This window comes from Dasypus novemcinctus, chromosome 8 (assembly GCF_030445035.2).
Source record: "Dasypus novemcinctus isolate mDasNov1 chromosome 8, mDasNov1.1.hap2, whole genome shotgun sequence".
Classification (NCBI taxonomy): domain Eukaryota; kingdom Metazoa; phylum Chordata; class Mammalia; order Cingulata; family Dasypodidae; genus Dasypus; species Dasypus novemcinctus.
The window spans coordinates 94,747,662-94,764,857 of NC_080680.1; the positions used below are offsets into that span (position 1 = coordinate 94,747,662).

The 17,196-nt window shown below is 40.3% G+C and overlaps 1 protein-coding gene across 1 annotated transcript; it reads right to left on the reverse strand.

The window, feature by feature from the left end:
- Positions 1-15,815: 15,815 nt before the first annotated feature.
- LOC101437153 (olfactory receptor 1K1) lies at positions 15,816-16,693 on the reverse strand. Its single transcript, XM_012527125.3, is given in 4 exon segments — positions 15,816-15,919; positions 15,922-16,080; positions 16,083-16,254; positions 16,256-16,693. Coding segments are annotated over 4 exon segments (873 nt in total).
- Between the last annotated feature and the right edge of the window lie 503 nt (positions 16,694-17,196).

Consider the following 17,196-nt stretch of genomic DNA (forward strand, 5'->3'; position numbering starts at 1 on the left):
AACATATAATTACCATCAATACTAAACAAACTTGTTAAAATAATGAACTTTTCTTTACTTTAAATACTTAGTAGCATGGAATACAGAAACAGTCTTTTAGAAACAAGTTGGCAGGGGAGGCTGGCTGCTGACAAGTTTTCCTGTTATAAAATTACCTTTCATTATTATCAATTCAGGTTTTGTTTAATAATGACTGTTTGGAATTAGCCATTTAAATACCTTAATGTAAACAATACTTCCTTAAACTTCTTATAATTATTTATAACTATACAGACTGTAATTATATTATTTTGAGACAAATTTTACCTTCACAGAACCCATTCCCTTACTTAGTTACCACAATACCTTCCACAACTTGCCACATGCATTTGAGTCCTATCTTGCATATGTTCATTTCCATTTTGAGTTTATGAAAATTAGTCATCCTATTTTAGTACAAAACACTCCTTTTTGAACAAACTTATTAAATTTCAGTCAGCATTCCCATACACCTTTTGCCTTTTTAAATATTCATTTAAATTTTACATTCTTTATTTTGTGAAGAAAAAGAAACTTTTAATTTAGGCAAGAGCTATTTTTTATGAAAAGACTCACAGTAATTTTGTTTATCGAGACTTACAATTTTTATCATTGTAGAGATCTTATTAACATTTAAACTTAAGTATTAATATAAGTGCTTATTTAATATTTGGCCATTTGAATAGAGCTCTTTTAGAAATTTTTATTTATTAATTTATATTACCATCCAGAGGTATCAAAATATACACTGACATTGTACAACCAGACAAACACAAAACACGTACAACACACCAATAGAAACATAAAGTTTACACTTTGACTCATAATTCTTACTCTCTTATGCTTTTGGTATAGCTGTTTTTAAGTTCCCCATCATTTCACTTGTTAGATATTACTATTTTTAAGGTTTTTTCTGGAATTCATGTTGCCTTTAAGATGCAAGCTTGTGCTTGGAAACACTTTTGTTAGTTATTAGCAACCAGTTAAGATAACTTGAGCAGCATAAATGTCATTAAGCCTTTTATTAAGCAGTTTAGACAGACTGTTAACACAAATTTTTAAATTACTACTTTTTAAGACTACACTGAGACTTGAAGTTCAGGAGTAAACTATTGATTTAAAGCCAAAAATTCCTTTTAACACCTTGATAAAAAATTTTGTACTAATTTTATTATTTTGGTTAAATAGGCCCAATCAGAATTAGCATGGAAGCAAAACAGAATACTAATGTTGCAATGTTTTTCTCCTTTTCCAGTGGCTTAAGTCTATTAACCCCCACTAGCCCACAGCTACATTATCATGTAGACAGCAGTGGGTTTGCAGAGTTGCTGCCGGAATAATATCCTTATTTTAGTTAACACTTTAACAGATAATTTTTTTACAAGCCTGATTTCACTAACAAGAGTTTTATTTAGCACTTTTGCCTGTACAGGATGTTGTACTTTCTTCAAAAGCTCATGGGCTCCAGTGCCCATAAGCATGTCTGAAGTAATAGTGATATTGTGAGCCTGACTACGTTTAGCCAGAGCACTGCATTCTTTAAACAAATTACTTTCCCTTAACAAATAGTAGCCTATCAGGCAAACTTTAGCTAAAACCATCCAATCTTTGGGACAAAGAGGATTTTGACTTACTGATTCTATTAAGGAGAAGATGAATGGGGCAGTGAGCCCATATGTGCTACAAGCAGATTTCAATTCTTTTAACAACTAAAAAGGAATGGGTTCAAGCAGACGTACATATTGGCCAGGATTATTGAGATGAGAGTGCTCTATGACAGGAAAAAGTAAATTCAGAAATATCCTCGCCCTCCACCTGGGCAGACTGGAGACTGGCTTGCAAAGGATATAGGACAGGACGGGACACAGCTACAGGAAACACCAGGGAAGGAGAACCCATGTTAGGGGAAAGGCACTGTTGACTGACAGAGGGGGCTTTCTGCAACATTTTTTGACCCATTAAAGACAATTGTGACAGCTGCTGCTGGATAGCTATAGGGGAAGACTTGCAGTTGTCCGCCTCACCTTTCCTATCATTCTCTAGGTCTACCAGAGGAGAAGATTGTTGTAACAAAATCTCCTTACCCTGCATAGCACCTCTTTCACTTTCACAAACTGGGCCTAATGAATCATGAAAATCATGAGGATTATAACTTCCTAGAGGCCAAATTACAGAATAACCAGGTGGAACCAAAGCAGGAGTTTCTCTAGAATTTTTTATTTCAGGTGCTGATGCCTACACAGGAAATGTACCATACTACTTCTTTCTTTTTGAAGGCAAAGGTGTTGAAGCCTGAGATTCATCAAAAGATGGGTCAGACTCAGAACTGGAGCTAGAACTAGAATCTGAATTGTCTGATGATGAATCAGAATTATGCAATGGCTTAAGAACAATAGACAAAGCACTAGATAATGTCCATATATTAATAGAAATAGGGTTATCTTCTCTGTAATGTAATTTTAATGGTTGTAAAACCTTCAGTCATTGAGGATAACTTAACAATTTTTCCTTCAGGTTGAAACCATGGATAGACCTTTTCTACTAATATAAATAATTTCTCAAGAGTAGACTCTTTGGATATCCTGAGGCTTTCAATAAAGGCTTCAAAGTTGCTTGATATTCTTCCCATTTACTATGTGAATTCGCCATTACCCTGAATGTTCATTAAATCCTGAGAGAAACTCTTCTTTGTATGGTATATACTTACCAATCTCAGTTTTTTTGAGTCCCATGTTGGGCACCACTTGTCAATGGTGCCTCATAAAGAAATGAAAAAATCATGCAGACCAGGGTTCAGGGGAGCAGAACAAATGCTACTGACAAGTTTATTGTACAAAGTCATAGTATTTGTACAGTCCCAAACAATGCTCTTTAAACTAAAAAGGCCCTTGCAAAGCTGTAATTAAAAACTTGGCAAACACTATGCACACTGACCTTAACATGTACCCATACAACAAGGAACAAGAAGCCATCGTCTCCTTTCACTGACTTCTTTCTGAGCCATTTATTTCCATGCCAAACTGCACACATTTCTATTTAAAGCAGTCATATCAAGTATTCCAGCATGCTTTATGCTGGCTAATACTCCAACAATATTCAGTCTTTCAGTCCATGGACATGGATTGTCTTTCCATTTGCTTAGGCATTTTTTTGATTTCTTTTAGCATTTTTTTTTTTTTGTAATTTTCTGCATATAGGTCCTGTACTTCTTTGGTTAAATTTATTCCTAAGTATTTGAGTCTTTTTGTTGCTATTGTAAATGGAATTTCCCCCCTGATTTTTTCCTCAGATTGTTCAATACTAGTGTGCAGAAACATTACTGATTTTTGCAAATTGATCTTGTAATCTGCCACTTTGCTGAACTCATGAGCTCAAGTAGCTTTGTTGTAGACATTTCAGAATATTCTAATATAGAATCATGTCATAAGCAAATAGAGATTTATTTCTTTTTTTTCCTATATAGATGACTCCTTTTCATGTCTAATTGCTCTAGCTAGAACTTACAGCACAATGTTAAAAAACAATGGTGTCAATGGGCATTCTTGTCTTGTTCCAGATCTTAGAGGGAAAGCTTTCAATCTGTCCCCATTGAGTATGATGTTGGCTGTAGTTTTCCATATATGCCTTTTATCATATTGAGGCATTTTCCTTCTATTCGTATCTTTTGAAGTGTTTTTTTTTTAATCAAGAAAGTATGTTGGATTTTGTTGAATGCTTTTTCTGCATTGATCAAGGTGATCGTTTTTTTTTTTTCCTTCAGTTTGTTTATGTGGCGCATTACATGAATTGATTTTCTTATATTGAAACACTTGTGTACCAGGAATAAATCTCACTTGATCATGATGTATAAATCTTTTGATAGGCTATTGAATTTGATTTGCAAGTATTTTATGGAGAATTTTTGCATTTATGTTCATTAGAGAGACTGGTCTGTCATTTTTTCTTTCTTGTAATATCTTTATCTGGTTTTGGTATGAGGGTGATGTTGGCTTCATAATATGTGTTGGGTAATTTTCCCTTCTCTTCAATTTTTTGGAAGAGTTTAAATAAGATTGGTGTTAATTCTTCTTGAAATGCTTGGTAGAATTCACATGTGAATTTATCAGATCCTGGACTTTCTTTGTTGGGAGAATTTTGATGACTGAGTCAATCTCTTTAAATGTGGTGGTTTGTTAAGTTCTTGTATTTCTTTTAGGTCACAATGAAAGTCTCAATAAATATAAGAAGATTGAAATTATACAAAGCACCTTCTCAGCTCATAATAGAATGAAACTGGAAATCAGTAATAGACAGGAAAGGCTTAACAACACACTCCTAAATAATTCATGGGTCAAAGAAGAAATTGTAAGTGAAATTAGTAAATATATTGAGACAAATGAAAATGAGAGCACAATTTATCAAAACTTATGGGATACAGCAAAGGCAGTCCTGAGAAGGAAATTTATAGCCCTACATGCCTATATTAAAAAAGAAGAGAGTTCCAAAATGAAAGTTCTAACTGAATAATTGGAGAAACTAGAAAAAGAACAGCAAACCATTCCCAAAGTAAGCAGAGGGAAAGAAATAATAAATAACAGAGGAAACCGACTTTGGCCCAGTGGTTAGGGTGTCCGTCTACCATATGGGAGGTCCGCGGTTCAAGCCCCGGGCCTCCTTAATCCGTGTGGAGCTGGTCCATGCACAGTGCTGATGCGCGCAAGGAGTGCCGCGCCACGCAAGGGTGTCCCCCGCGTGGGGGAGCCCCACGCGCAAGGAGTGCGCCCCTGAGGAAAGCCGCCCAGCGTGAAAAGAAAGAGCAGCCTGCCCAGGAATGGCGCTGCCCACACTTCCCGTGCCGCTGATGACAACAGAAGCAGACAAAGAAACAAGACGCAGCAAATAGACACCAAGAACAGACAACCAGGGGAGGGGGGGAAATTAAATAAATAAATATAATCTTAAAAAAAAAATAACAGAACAGAAATAAATGAAATTGAGAACCAAAAAAAAAAAAAAAAAAGAGAGAAAATAAAAAAAAAACAAAGTTAATTCTTTGAGAAGATCAATAAAATTGACAAACCCCTAGCTAGACTAACAAAGAAAAAAAGAAAGAAGATGCAAATAAATAAAATCAGAAATGAAAAGGGGGGAATTACAACTGACCACATAGAAATAAAAAGGTTCATAAGAGGATATTATGAGGAACTGTATGCCAACAAATTAGACAACCTAGATGAAATGGACAAATTCCTAGAAATGCACGAAACCTACACTGACCCTAAAAGAAATACAAGAACTTAACAAACCTCCATATTTAAAGAGATTGACTCAGTCTGTTTCTTTGTTGATCTTCCATTGAATTGTTCTATCTAGTGATGTGAATGTTGTATTGAAGTCCACAACTATTATTGTAGAGATGTCTGTTTCTCCCTTCAATTTTACCAGAAATTGCCTCATGTATTTTGGGGCACCTTACTTAGGTGCATAGATATTTATGACTGTTATTTGTTCCTGGCGAATTGTTCCTTTATTAATATTATAATGGCTTTCTGTATCTCTTATAGCTTTTTTTTGCCTTTAAAGTCTGTTTTGGACAGCAGTATAGCTACTCCTGCTCTTTTTTGGTTACTGTTTGCATGGAGTATCTTTTTCCAACATTTCACTTTCAGCTGGTTTGTATCCCTGGATCTAAGGTCAGTGTCTTGTAGGCAGCATATAGATGGCTCATGTTTTTTTTTTTTAAAATCTATTCTTTCTGACTTTGTCTTTTTTGGGGGGAGTATAACCCATTTACATTCAGTGATATTGCTGTAAATGCATTATTTGCTTCCACCATTTTATTCTTTGTTTTTCATATGTCATATCTTATTTTTGTCTTTCTTTTTAGCCTTTTGGTTATCCTTTCTTCTAATCTTTCTTCTAAACTCTTCTCCAAGCCTCTTTATTGTTCTTTTTATTTTAGGCTCCAAGAGTTCTTTTAATATTTCCTGCAAAATGGCAAAGACCAATAAAGGATGGTCCAACAATGAGTCCTAGATACTGATGACTATGCTTAGGAGCCTGTGTGCCTGAAACATGAACTATGCCTAGATCTGCAGGGTACCTAAGAATTACCTCCTGAGAGCCTCCATGTTGCTCAAATGTGGCCACTCTCTAAGCCAAACTTAGCTTGTAAATGCATTATCTTTCCCCTAGTGTGGGACATGACTCCTGGGTATGAGCCTCCCTGGCACCGAGGGATTACTACCAAGCACCAGCTGATGATGTAACTAGAAAGAAACCTTGAATAAAAGGGTCAACTCAGACCAGCAGAATATCTCAGTCTTCATGAAATTTCAGGTGTTAAAAACTGCTTTTTGACCTTGAATAAAAGGGGGAAATGGAAAGGACAAATGAGTTCATATGGCTATGCGTCTCCAAAAAAGAGTTGGGAGGTCATCAGAGAAGTCACACTTACGCATGCCTCAGCAGGGTCCCAGAGACAGCCAAAGTAGATACAACCCCAGGTACTGGTTCTCCTGAGGGCTACAGAGACCCACAGGTTCTATGGTCATGGCAGATGGCTCTGGAGTTCAGTGCCATGTCAGTTGGCCCTCTTTGGAGTTTGTGCTCCTGAATGTGATGGAGTTGGACTCAGATATGACCTTTCTACACATGCCTCTTCTGTCACTTTTACTGGACCTGTGGTTGGTGTGGTTGGTGCTGGGGTTGGTGTATGCTCAGGAGATCTGAATCTCCGGACTGTCCATGTGACATGTGGACTTACCCGCCCAGTGAACAGGGAAGTGAAAAAGGTCAACCACCACACCAGGGAACCAAGAGTGCCTACAACTCCAAGCAGGAGAATTGCATCCATCATCCATGTGGAATCTAAGCCCCCTCTTGATATAGAGGTGGAGTGGACATCACCATCCCAGGGTCCACAGGATGGAGGAATAAAATATGGATTAGAGTGGACTTCTTGATATTCTACTATGGAACTATTGTGATTGGTAATGGAAGAAATTGTAGCACTGATGTGGAGAAAATGGCCATGGTAGTTGCTGAAGGTAGGGAGAGGGAAGAAGAGATATGATGGGGCATTTTCAGGACTTGGAGTTGTCCTGGGTGGTACTGCAGGGACAGATGCTGGACATTGTATGTCCTGCCATGGCCCACTGGGTGGACTGGGGGAAAGTGTAAACTTAAATGTAAACCATTATCCATGTGATGCAGAAGTGCTCCAAAATATATTCACCAAATGCAATGAATGTCCCATGATGATGAAAGAGGTTGTTGATGTGGGAGGAGTGGGGTGAGGAGGGTGGGGGTATGTGGGGACCTCTTATATTTTTTCAATGTAACATTAAAAAAATAGAGAGAAAAAATATTTCCTGCAAAAATGAACTCTCTTAGTTTCTGCTCATTTTGAATATTTGTACTCACCTTCATATTTGAAGGACACTTTTGCTGAATCAAGAATTCTTGGCTGGCACCCTTTTTCAGTATCCTAATTGTATCATACAACTGTCTTCTCACCTCCATGATTTCTGATGAGAAATCTGCACTAAGACTTATTATTCATCCCTTGTATGTGATTTTTTGCTTCTCCCTTGCTGCTCTCAGAATTTTCTCTTTATCTTCGATGTTTGACATTCCCAGTAGTATGTGTCTTGGAGTAGGAAAATTTGGATTTATTCTGATTTGGGTAGGGTGTGCTTCTTGGATATGTAAGTTCATTTCCTTTGTAAGAGTTGGGAAATTTTCAGCCATTATTTCCTCAAATACACCTTCTGCTTCCTTTCTTTTCTCTTCTCCTTCTGAAACTCTTGTTGCATGTATGTTATTGCATTTCATGTTATCATTCAATTCCCTGAGCCCGTGATCAACTTTTCCATTCTTTTCTCTCTCTGTTCCTTTTTCTCTTAAATTTCAGCTGTTCTATCTTTGGTATCATATATTCTTTCTTCTATCATTTTGAGTCTGCTGTTGTATACCTCTACTGTTTAGTTTTTTGTTTTTTTTTTCGATCTCACATATCACGTCTTTCAACCCCATGAGCTCGGTTACTTTTCTTCAGGTTTTCAAATTCTTCTTTGTGTTTGCTCAATGTCTCCCCTTTTTAAAAAGATTTATTTATTTATTTATTTCTACCCCCCCTTGTTGTCTTTTGCTCACTGTCTGTTCTCTGTGTGTTCTTCTGTGTCTACTTGTCTTCTCTTTAGGTGGCACTGGGAACTGATCCTGGGATGTTAAGGAGTGGGAGAGAGGCACTCAGTCTCTTGCACCACCTCTGCTCCCTGGTCAGCTGCATCTCTTATTGTCTCTCCTTTGTGTCTCTTTTTTTTTTTTTTTTTTTTTTTTAAAGATTTATTTATTTATTTAATTTCCCCCCCTCCCCTGGTTGTCTGTTCTTGGTGTCTGTTTGCTGCGTCTTGTTTCTTTGTCCGCTTCTGTTGTTGTCAGCGGCACGGGAAGTGTGGGCGGCGCCATTCCTGGACAGGCTGCACTTCCTTTTCACGCTGGGCGGCTTTCCTCACGGGCACACTCCTTGCGCGTGGGGCTCCCCCACGCGGGGGACACCCTTGCGTGGCAAGGCACTCCTAGCGCGCATCAGCACTGCGCATGGCCAGCTCCACACGGGTCAAGGAGGCCCGGGGTTTGAACCGCGGACCTCCCATATGGTAGACGGACGCCCTAACCACTGGGCCAAAGTCCGTTTCCCCTTTGTGTCTCTTTTTGTTGCATAATCTTGTTGTGTCAGCTTTCTATATAGACCAGCACTGCACATGGGCCAGCACTCCTGCTTGGGCCATCACTCCTGTGTGGGTCAGCATTCTATGCAGGTCAGCACTCTGCATGGGTCAGCTCTCCACTTGGACCAGCTTGCCATGTGGGCCAGCTTGCCTTTCATCTGGAGGCCCTGGGAATCAAACCCTGGACCTCCTATATTGTAGACAGGTGCTCAATCGCTTGAGCCACATCCATTTCCCTCAATGTCTTCTTTTTTTTTTTTTTTTTTACATAGCATTTTTTTTATTATTGATTCTGTAAAAATATTACGTTAAAAAAAATATATGAGGACCCATTCAACCCCACCACCCCCACCCCACCACTCCCCCCCCAGCAACACTCATTCCCATCATCATGACACATCCATCCTCAATGTCTTCTTGATGTCATTTACCTCTTTAACCATATTGTCTTTCAACTCATTAATTTGATTCTGGAAATTTGTGTGCATCTTGTTGATTAGTTTTCTTAAATCCTGCATCTCTTCTGGGGTTTTGCTATACTCCTTTTCTTAGGTCATGTCTTTCATTTTCTTAGGATGACTTATAATTTTTTGTTGATGTGTAGGCATCTGATTAGGATGGTGAGTTTACTCAGATGTTTAATTTCTCTCTCTTTCATAGGGATTTAGTGGCAGGAGACTGTGTTATTGCTGATCTTTGATTTTTGGTTCAACCTGTTCTGGGTCTTTGGGATTGTCCCTGATAGTTCCTTGCATATGGGCTTTGGACCCTTGACCCAGTAATGGGTAGCAGACCCACTTCCTAGAGCCTTGGGAAGGGAGGCTATAAAAGCTGGAAAAAACCCTGGCAGGGCTCTCAATTCAGGCCTTGTGGGAGTGTGTTTCCTGCAATATGGACCAGATCAGTGTGATAGAGCTTTCTGCCTGGAGCCTAAGAGCCTCATAATTCAAACTTTCTCAGAGTCATTTCTTCTACCTTTGCTTGCAGCTCCCTCCCTTTTCTTGGGGAGGAGATAATTCCAGTCCCCTCTGCCAGTCCCGGTTAGTAGAGGGGGAGATAGAGAGCATCAGATCTTTTTAGTCCCAGATGTCTTTATTTCTGAGCTGGCTCCCAAGGTAAAAAATAGTGTGGTCCCACCCAGCCTGGAAGGGTTCCTGGGACACAGCAGACCAAATTTGTGGGTCAAATATTAGTCAGCCTTAGGCTGTATCTGTATCTCTCCTATTTTCTGGGAAGGTGGATCCCTGGGGCCCTTTTTGTCTGTAGCTGCTGGTACCCAAGGCTTGAGAATTCAAAACTGTCTATAGTGTGGGTGCCGTAGCAGCTGCTGATATTAACTCATAGTTTTGCCATCACAATTCTTTTCCTTTGTCCCTCTTTCTTTTGGGTGGTGTCCAGACTTCTTCTCTTGTCCTAAACCTGAGAAGATTTTTTTCCCAGGCTGTTTCTGCCTGTTCTCTAGCTATTTTTCTGGGAGAGAAGAGATTTCAGTGTCTTTCTAGTCTGGCATCTTCCTGGAAGTGAGAAAGTAGTGTTTCCAGACACTGGTAATGAGCAAGCTGCTCCCCATGGGTCCTCAGGATTCCCCGGAGCCAGCAACCCACAGGCACCGAGCCATAGCCTTTCCCCCCATTAGACTCAGCCAGAACAGTCCAAGAGTGTGTTCTCTAGTCTCCAGAATTTCCCCTTTCCTGCCTATTACTGATTTCCAGCTTCATTCCATTATGATCAGAGAAGGTGCTTTGTATAATTTCAATCTTCTTGAATTTATTGAAAGCAATGTTGTGGTCCAATATGTGGTCTATTCTGGAGAAAGATCCATGAGCACTTCAGAAGAATGTATAAATTGCTGATTTGGGGTGCAATATTCTGTACATGTTTGTCAGATCTGGTTCATTTAACATATTGTTCAAGTTCTCTGTTTCCTTATTGATATTCTGTCTAGTTGTTCTGTTGATGTGAGTTGCATGTTGAAGTCTCCAACTATTATTGTAGAGATATCTATTTCTCCTTTCAGTTTTGCCAGAGTTTGCCGCATGCATTTTGGGGCACCCTGGTTAGGTGCATAGATATTTACTGACTGTTATTTCTTTCTGATATGTATTAATATATAATGGCCTTCTGCATCTCTTATAACTTTTTCACACTCAAAGTCTGTTTTGTCTGACAGCAGTATAACTACTCCTGTTTTCTTTTGGTTACTATTTGTGTGAAATATCTTTTCCCAAACTTTCACTTTCAGTCTATTTGCATCCTTGGGTCTGCAGACAGCATATGGATGGCCCATGTTTTCTTATCCATTTTGTCAGCCTGTGTCTTTTGATTGGAGAGCTTAATGCATTAACATTCAATGTTATTATTGTAAAGGCATTACTTACTTCAGTCATTTTATCCTTTGGTTTTCATATGTCACATCTTATTTTTGTCCATCTTTTTACCTTTTTCATTACCCATTCTGATAGTCTTCACTTCTACACTCTCCTTCAAGTCTCTGTTGCGTTTCTTTTCTGGCTGCAGAACCCCCTTTAGTCTCTCCTGCAGAGCTGGATTCTTGTTTATGAACTCTCTTAGTTTCTGTATATCTGTGAATATTTTAAGCTCACCATCATATTTGAAGGACACTTATGCTGGATAAAGAATTCTTGGCTGGCAGTTTTTCTCTTTTAGTACCATAAGTATATCATACCACTGCCTTATTACCTCCATGGTTTCTGAAAAATCCACACTAAGTCTTATTGAATGTCCCTTGTATGTGATGTTTCACTTTTCCTGATGTGTTCAGAATTTTCTCTTAATTTTTGGCATTTGGCATTCTGCATATTATTTATCTTGGGGTATGTCTATTTGGATTTATTCTAATTAAAGTATGCTGTGTTCCATATTCATGTCTTTTATGAGAGTTGGAAATTTTCAGCCATTATTTCCTTAAATACTCTTTCTGTTCCCTTTTCCTTCTCATTTCCTTCTGGAACTTCCAGAACACATATGCTGGTGTGCTTCATGTTATCATTCAACTCCATGAGCTCCTGCTCAATTTTTTCCATTCTTTCCTTTCTCTGTTTTTTTTCCTCTTAGCATTTTGTTCTTTCCTCTACATCACTGATTCTCTTTTCCATGATTTCAAATCTGCTATTGTGTGCCTTTATTGTATTTTTAACCTCACTTCCTGTGTCTTTCATTCCCATAAGCTCTGTTATATTTTGATCCAAGAAAAATCAGAAAGATTTTTTTGTACTCGCTCAGTGTCTTTATTTTTGTTTGTTTGTTTTTTATGTACCAGGGCCAGAGATTAAACACAGGACCTGAAATGTGGGAAGCCAGCACTCAACCACTGAGCCATATCAGCTCCCCTGAGTTGGTTTTTTAATTTGTTTGCTTTTTGTTTATTTTTGTTTTTAGGAGGTATTGGGGACTGAACCCAGGACCTCCCATGTGGGAAGCAGGTGCTCAACTGCTTGAGCCACATCCACTTCTTCAATGTCTTCTTCTTGTTTCCCCAATATCTTCTTAATGTCTTTTATTTCCTTAGCCATGTTCATCTTTTTTAGATTTTTAAATTTAAAAATTTTTAAATTAAAGTTAGCCATGCTCATCTTAATCTCCATGATTTGATTTAGGAGATTTGTGTAATCCTCATTGATTACCTCTTTCAAGCCCTGTGTCTCAGCTAGAGTTTTGATTGTTTCTTTGCTTGATTCATATCTTCCTTTTTTCTTCATATGGCTTGTAATTTTTTGCTAATGTCTTGGCATCTGATTCTGATGCTGAGTTTACTCTGATGCTCAGTTTCTGTTGGCTAGGGATTTACTATTAAGTAGCTGTGTGCTACCACTGTTCTTTGACTCGGTTCTACCAGTTCTAGATATTTATGATTGCCCCTGTTTAACTGCTCAACCCAGGGCTAAGGACCCAGTAATGGGATGCAGGCCAGTTTCCATGAGACTTGGAGAGGGATGCCTGCCTCTTTCATTTTTAAATTTATTATTATTTTTCTTTTTTTGTGCACTTTTCTGGTCTGGCCCAAAAATGGTGCTCTTGGGTAGAACTCTCAGCTCAAATCCCAGGTGCTAGAGGGGAATGCATTCATTGTAATTCCTCAGGCATGTGGTCTGTGCAGAAGTAAGTCCTTAGGGCTGGCCATGCCCCACAAACACACTTTCTGAGAGACTGTTCTCTACCCTTGGCTGGCCACACCCTCCCTTCCTCTGCCTCTTAAGCAACAGGAAAGTTGGGAGGGTGTTTGAGAAGGCAAAATATCTTTAGCTCTCTGCCTGCTCTCAGGGAAAACAATGTCACAGCGTTACTGGGTCTGGAAGTGTGTGACACCTCCAAGGCAGCAGACCAAATTCGCTGGCCAAAATATGAATTTCTTTAGGCTACATTTCCCCTTTCCATGGGAAAGGGACAACTGCAACCCCTTCAGTCTGCAGCCACCACAGTCCACAGACTGCTATTTGCTCCGTACGTGGGGGGAAAGGCACTCACTGCTGCCTTTGCAGCTCTAATCATGGGATGTTAGCCAGGAAGCTGGAACATTGCCATGGACTCTGTGTGGTCCTGGGCAGTTCTCTCAACCATCCTGGGCCTCAGTTTTCCAATTTATCAAATAAGGGAATTGAGTTAGGGGCCCTGAAGGGTAGGTTGACAAGATGGACTCAAGGCCTCTGATCTTTACTTCGCCCACAGTGTAACTACTCTTTCCTCTTCATTTTATTTATTGGATGTCTGTGCATGATTTCACTAGAAAAAAAAGGTTTTTCTGCTCAAAAATAGAACGTCACTGGACTAAAGACTTTTAAAGTCCCTTTTAGATATAAAAAGGGTAATACAGTAATTCCAGGAACCCATTGCCAGCAGGCTTGTTTGTGGGAGCTGGAGAGGCCCACGGCTAATCCAACTCCAGAACTGCTGAGCTTTCCTTCTTTCTGGCAGTTGACAATGGGAAGGTCAGTAGGAGTGGGAGTGGATTTCTTGGAAAGAAACATGAACATAAAAGCTTCTGCAGTAAGCAGATTTTGCTCAACTGATAGAACATCCACCTACCACATAGGAGGTCCAGGGTTCAAACCCAGGGCCTCCTGAACTGTGTGGTGAGCTGGCCCACGCACAGTGCTGATGCATGGAAGGAGTGCTGTGCCATGCAGGGGTGTCCCCTGCATACGGGAGCTCCACATGCAAGGAGTGTACCCCTCAAGGAGAGCCGCCCCATGTGAAAAAAACGCAGTCTGCCCAGGAGTGGTGCCGCACACATGGGGAGCTGACGCAGCAAGGTGACACAACAAAAGGTGACACAGATTCCTGGTGCCACTGACAAGAATGCAAGCTGACAAAGAAGAACACACAATGAATGGAAACAGAGAGCAGACAATGGGGGGTGGGAAGGGGAAATAACTAAAAAATAAATCTTAAAAAAAAAAACTTCTGCTTTGCAAACCTATTTAATAAATATTTGGGCATACCATGAGAGCCTTTCAGATCTCCTCAGTGGCCTGAAATGGTGCACCTGTTCCATCTGAGATTTCTTTCTGCAAGTCCTTTCACTGAGGCCCCGTTATAATGCACCTAAGCAACCTGAATAGCATAAAGTTTAGTTCTGGCTCCTCTACCAACTAGTCTCCCAGCCTTAGTTTCTTCATCCATAAAATGGTAATAAGAATACCCTGGTGTTTTGTGGGTTAAAAAAAAAAGTGGAGAGTGTGGGCTATGATGTGGGCCATTGACTGTGGGGTGCAGTGATGCTCAGAGATGTACTTACCAGGTGCAATGGATGTGTCACGATGATGGGAGAGAGTGTTGCTGTGGGGGGAGTGGGGGGTGGGGGCGGTGGGGTTGAATGGGACCTCATATTTTTTTAATGTAATTTTTAAAAATAAATAAATAATTAAAAAAAAAAAGTGAAGCATTGGTATCCAATAATAATGTAAAATGCCCATTCCTGCAGACAGGAACGTCTAATGCCCATTCCTCCCCTATTCTTCTGTGCTTTGCTAATTTTCTAAACTTTCATGTCTATGGCATGCTTCTTCCACAGAATGCCAGATGTAGCTGAATATGTGTCAACCTAGCAACAAGTACAAGAACAGAGAATAAGAAAATGGACTGCTTCTAAATGCTTGTTAGCATAAAAATACAATCACTTATTCATCTCAGATGCCCAGAGTGCCTCTCACATGGTTTACTTTGTATTCAATGGGAGAGCTCAGCCATGTGGGCATGTGAACTTTTATTCCTGTCCCAGACAATTGAGAAGTAAACATTAATTTATTTGAGAATACACAGCAAAATAATATGTAATAAAATAAAGTGCCTCGTCTCACAGAGCTCCAAGTCCTTAGAAAATGGTAAAATGTTCTCTCAATGCCTGAGAGTGACTGTTAGAAGTGCGCATGCTGTGGCAGGAAAGACCCAGGTTTTGCCACCTAAAAACTGTGTAGGCTTGTGGAAGTTACCTTGTTTGTAAAACTCGAACATAATGTCTACTTTAAAGGTTGTTGTGAAAATAAAATAAAACCAGGCAAAGATCTGCTTCATGGTATGTGCTCATAAATTGGTAGGTATTATGATTTTTTAAAAAGTTCAGAAGAGATGATCAAATTCATGAGTTGTCACTGTGTGTATCAATCAGGGTTCTCCAGAGAAACAGAACCACAAGCTATATAAAGAGATTTAAGTTTTTATGAGGAATTGACTCACATAGTTGTGGGGGCTGGCAAGTTTTAATTTTGTATGACACGCTGGAAGCAGAAAATTCTGATAAGTCTTGGGAAGGACTGGAGGATGTAGTATTGAGGAAGAACTCCTTCTGATTCTTGGAACCCTTGGTTCTCGCCATTAAGAACTCCAACTGATTGGATGAGGCCCATGCACATTATTGAGGGTAGTCTCCTTTACTTAAAGTGAACTAATTGTAGATGCTAATTCCAAGTACCAAATACCTCCACAGCAACAGCTAGGCCAGTGTTTGACCAAACACCTGGTCACCATAACCTAGCCAATTTTATGACAATTGTTAATTTTATGACACCTAAAATTAACCACCACAGTGTGGTTGATGTAGGCTCAGTCCTTGATGGGGTTCAGCCTTTAGAAGTCACCAGCCAAAACTCTTTGCATAGTAAAAAGGGCTCGGAGTGCCCCCTGCACATCACGATTCCGGAGGCTGTAGATGACAGGGTTCAGCATGGGGTGATGATGGTGTACATGACAGTGGCCACACGGCCCTGCTCTTCTTCATATCGAGATGTGGGCTGGAAGTAGACTGCAATGACTGTGCCACAGAAGAGTCCTACCACAGCCAGGTGGGAGCCATAGGTGGACATGGCCCTGGGTCTCCCAGAGGCTAAAGGTAGCCCTCGGTGAAGATGAGCAACTGGATGTGGTGGGTGTTGGAGCACAAGAGCCTTAAAAGAGGCTGGTGGTCACAGAAGAAGTGGGGCACCTGGTGGGAGACACAGAAGGACAAGCAGGCCATAAGCAGGATATGCAGGAGGGAGTGGACATGGGATAACAGCCATGCAAGTCCCTACCAGGGCTATGCACATGGTGCAGGACATGCTCGTGGCATATTGGAGAGGGTGCCAGATGGCCACATAGTGGTTGTAGGCTATGGCAGCCAGGAGAGAGCTATCAGTTACACCCAGGGCAAAGAAGAAGTACATTTGGGTCAGGCAGCCAGCCTGAGAGATGGAGTGGTCGTGGGCGAACAAGTTGGCCAACATCTTGGGCACAGTGACAGAGGTGAAGCAGAGATCAGCAAAGAACAGGTGGGCCAGCAGGAAGTACATGGGTGCATGAAGGGCTGGACTGGCCTGGATGGTGGCCACAATGAGTCCGTTGTCCAGTATGCCTGCCACATACAAAACCAAGAACAGTGCAAAGAGAGGCCGACGCCACCTGGGATTTGTTGTCAGTCCCAAAAGGATGAATGGGGTTTCCTTTGAAGACTTGCTGGAAGGATCCATGGCCAGGATAGTTCTTTCTCTGGAACCCCAGGGGTTCCTTTTTATTGATGGGTCATGTCCCCACTGTCTAAGGAAAAGGGTGAGAGTTAACTACATTGCTCAAAGCTTCTTGGCCATGAGAAAAATCATGGGTTTGAAGTCAAATAGATCTGACTATTTAAATACTGACTTTGCATGCAGGTGTGACTGTGTGCAAGTCATTTAACCTCCTACAGCCTTTTCCCTCTCTGGGCCTTAGGCTCCCCATCTGTACGTTGAGAAGCCTGAACTAAGAGATCTTTAAGGTCACTTCCAAGTTTGATATTTTGTAATTTGAAGCAAAACCAGAACAAAAAAATCTGGTTGATTCCCTGGAAACCTTTTCTCATGAAATCAAACTCTTACTAAGCATTTAACAAATGCATACTTCTTTGTGAGAAACTCATGCGGACAGATGGACTCACCTGCCAAAGATGCAGAGACTTAATTCTTAAGGATAGAGGCAACTTATCTCAATGCCTACC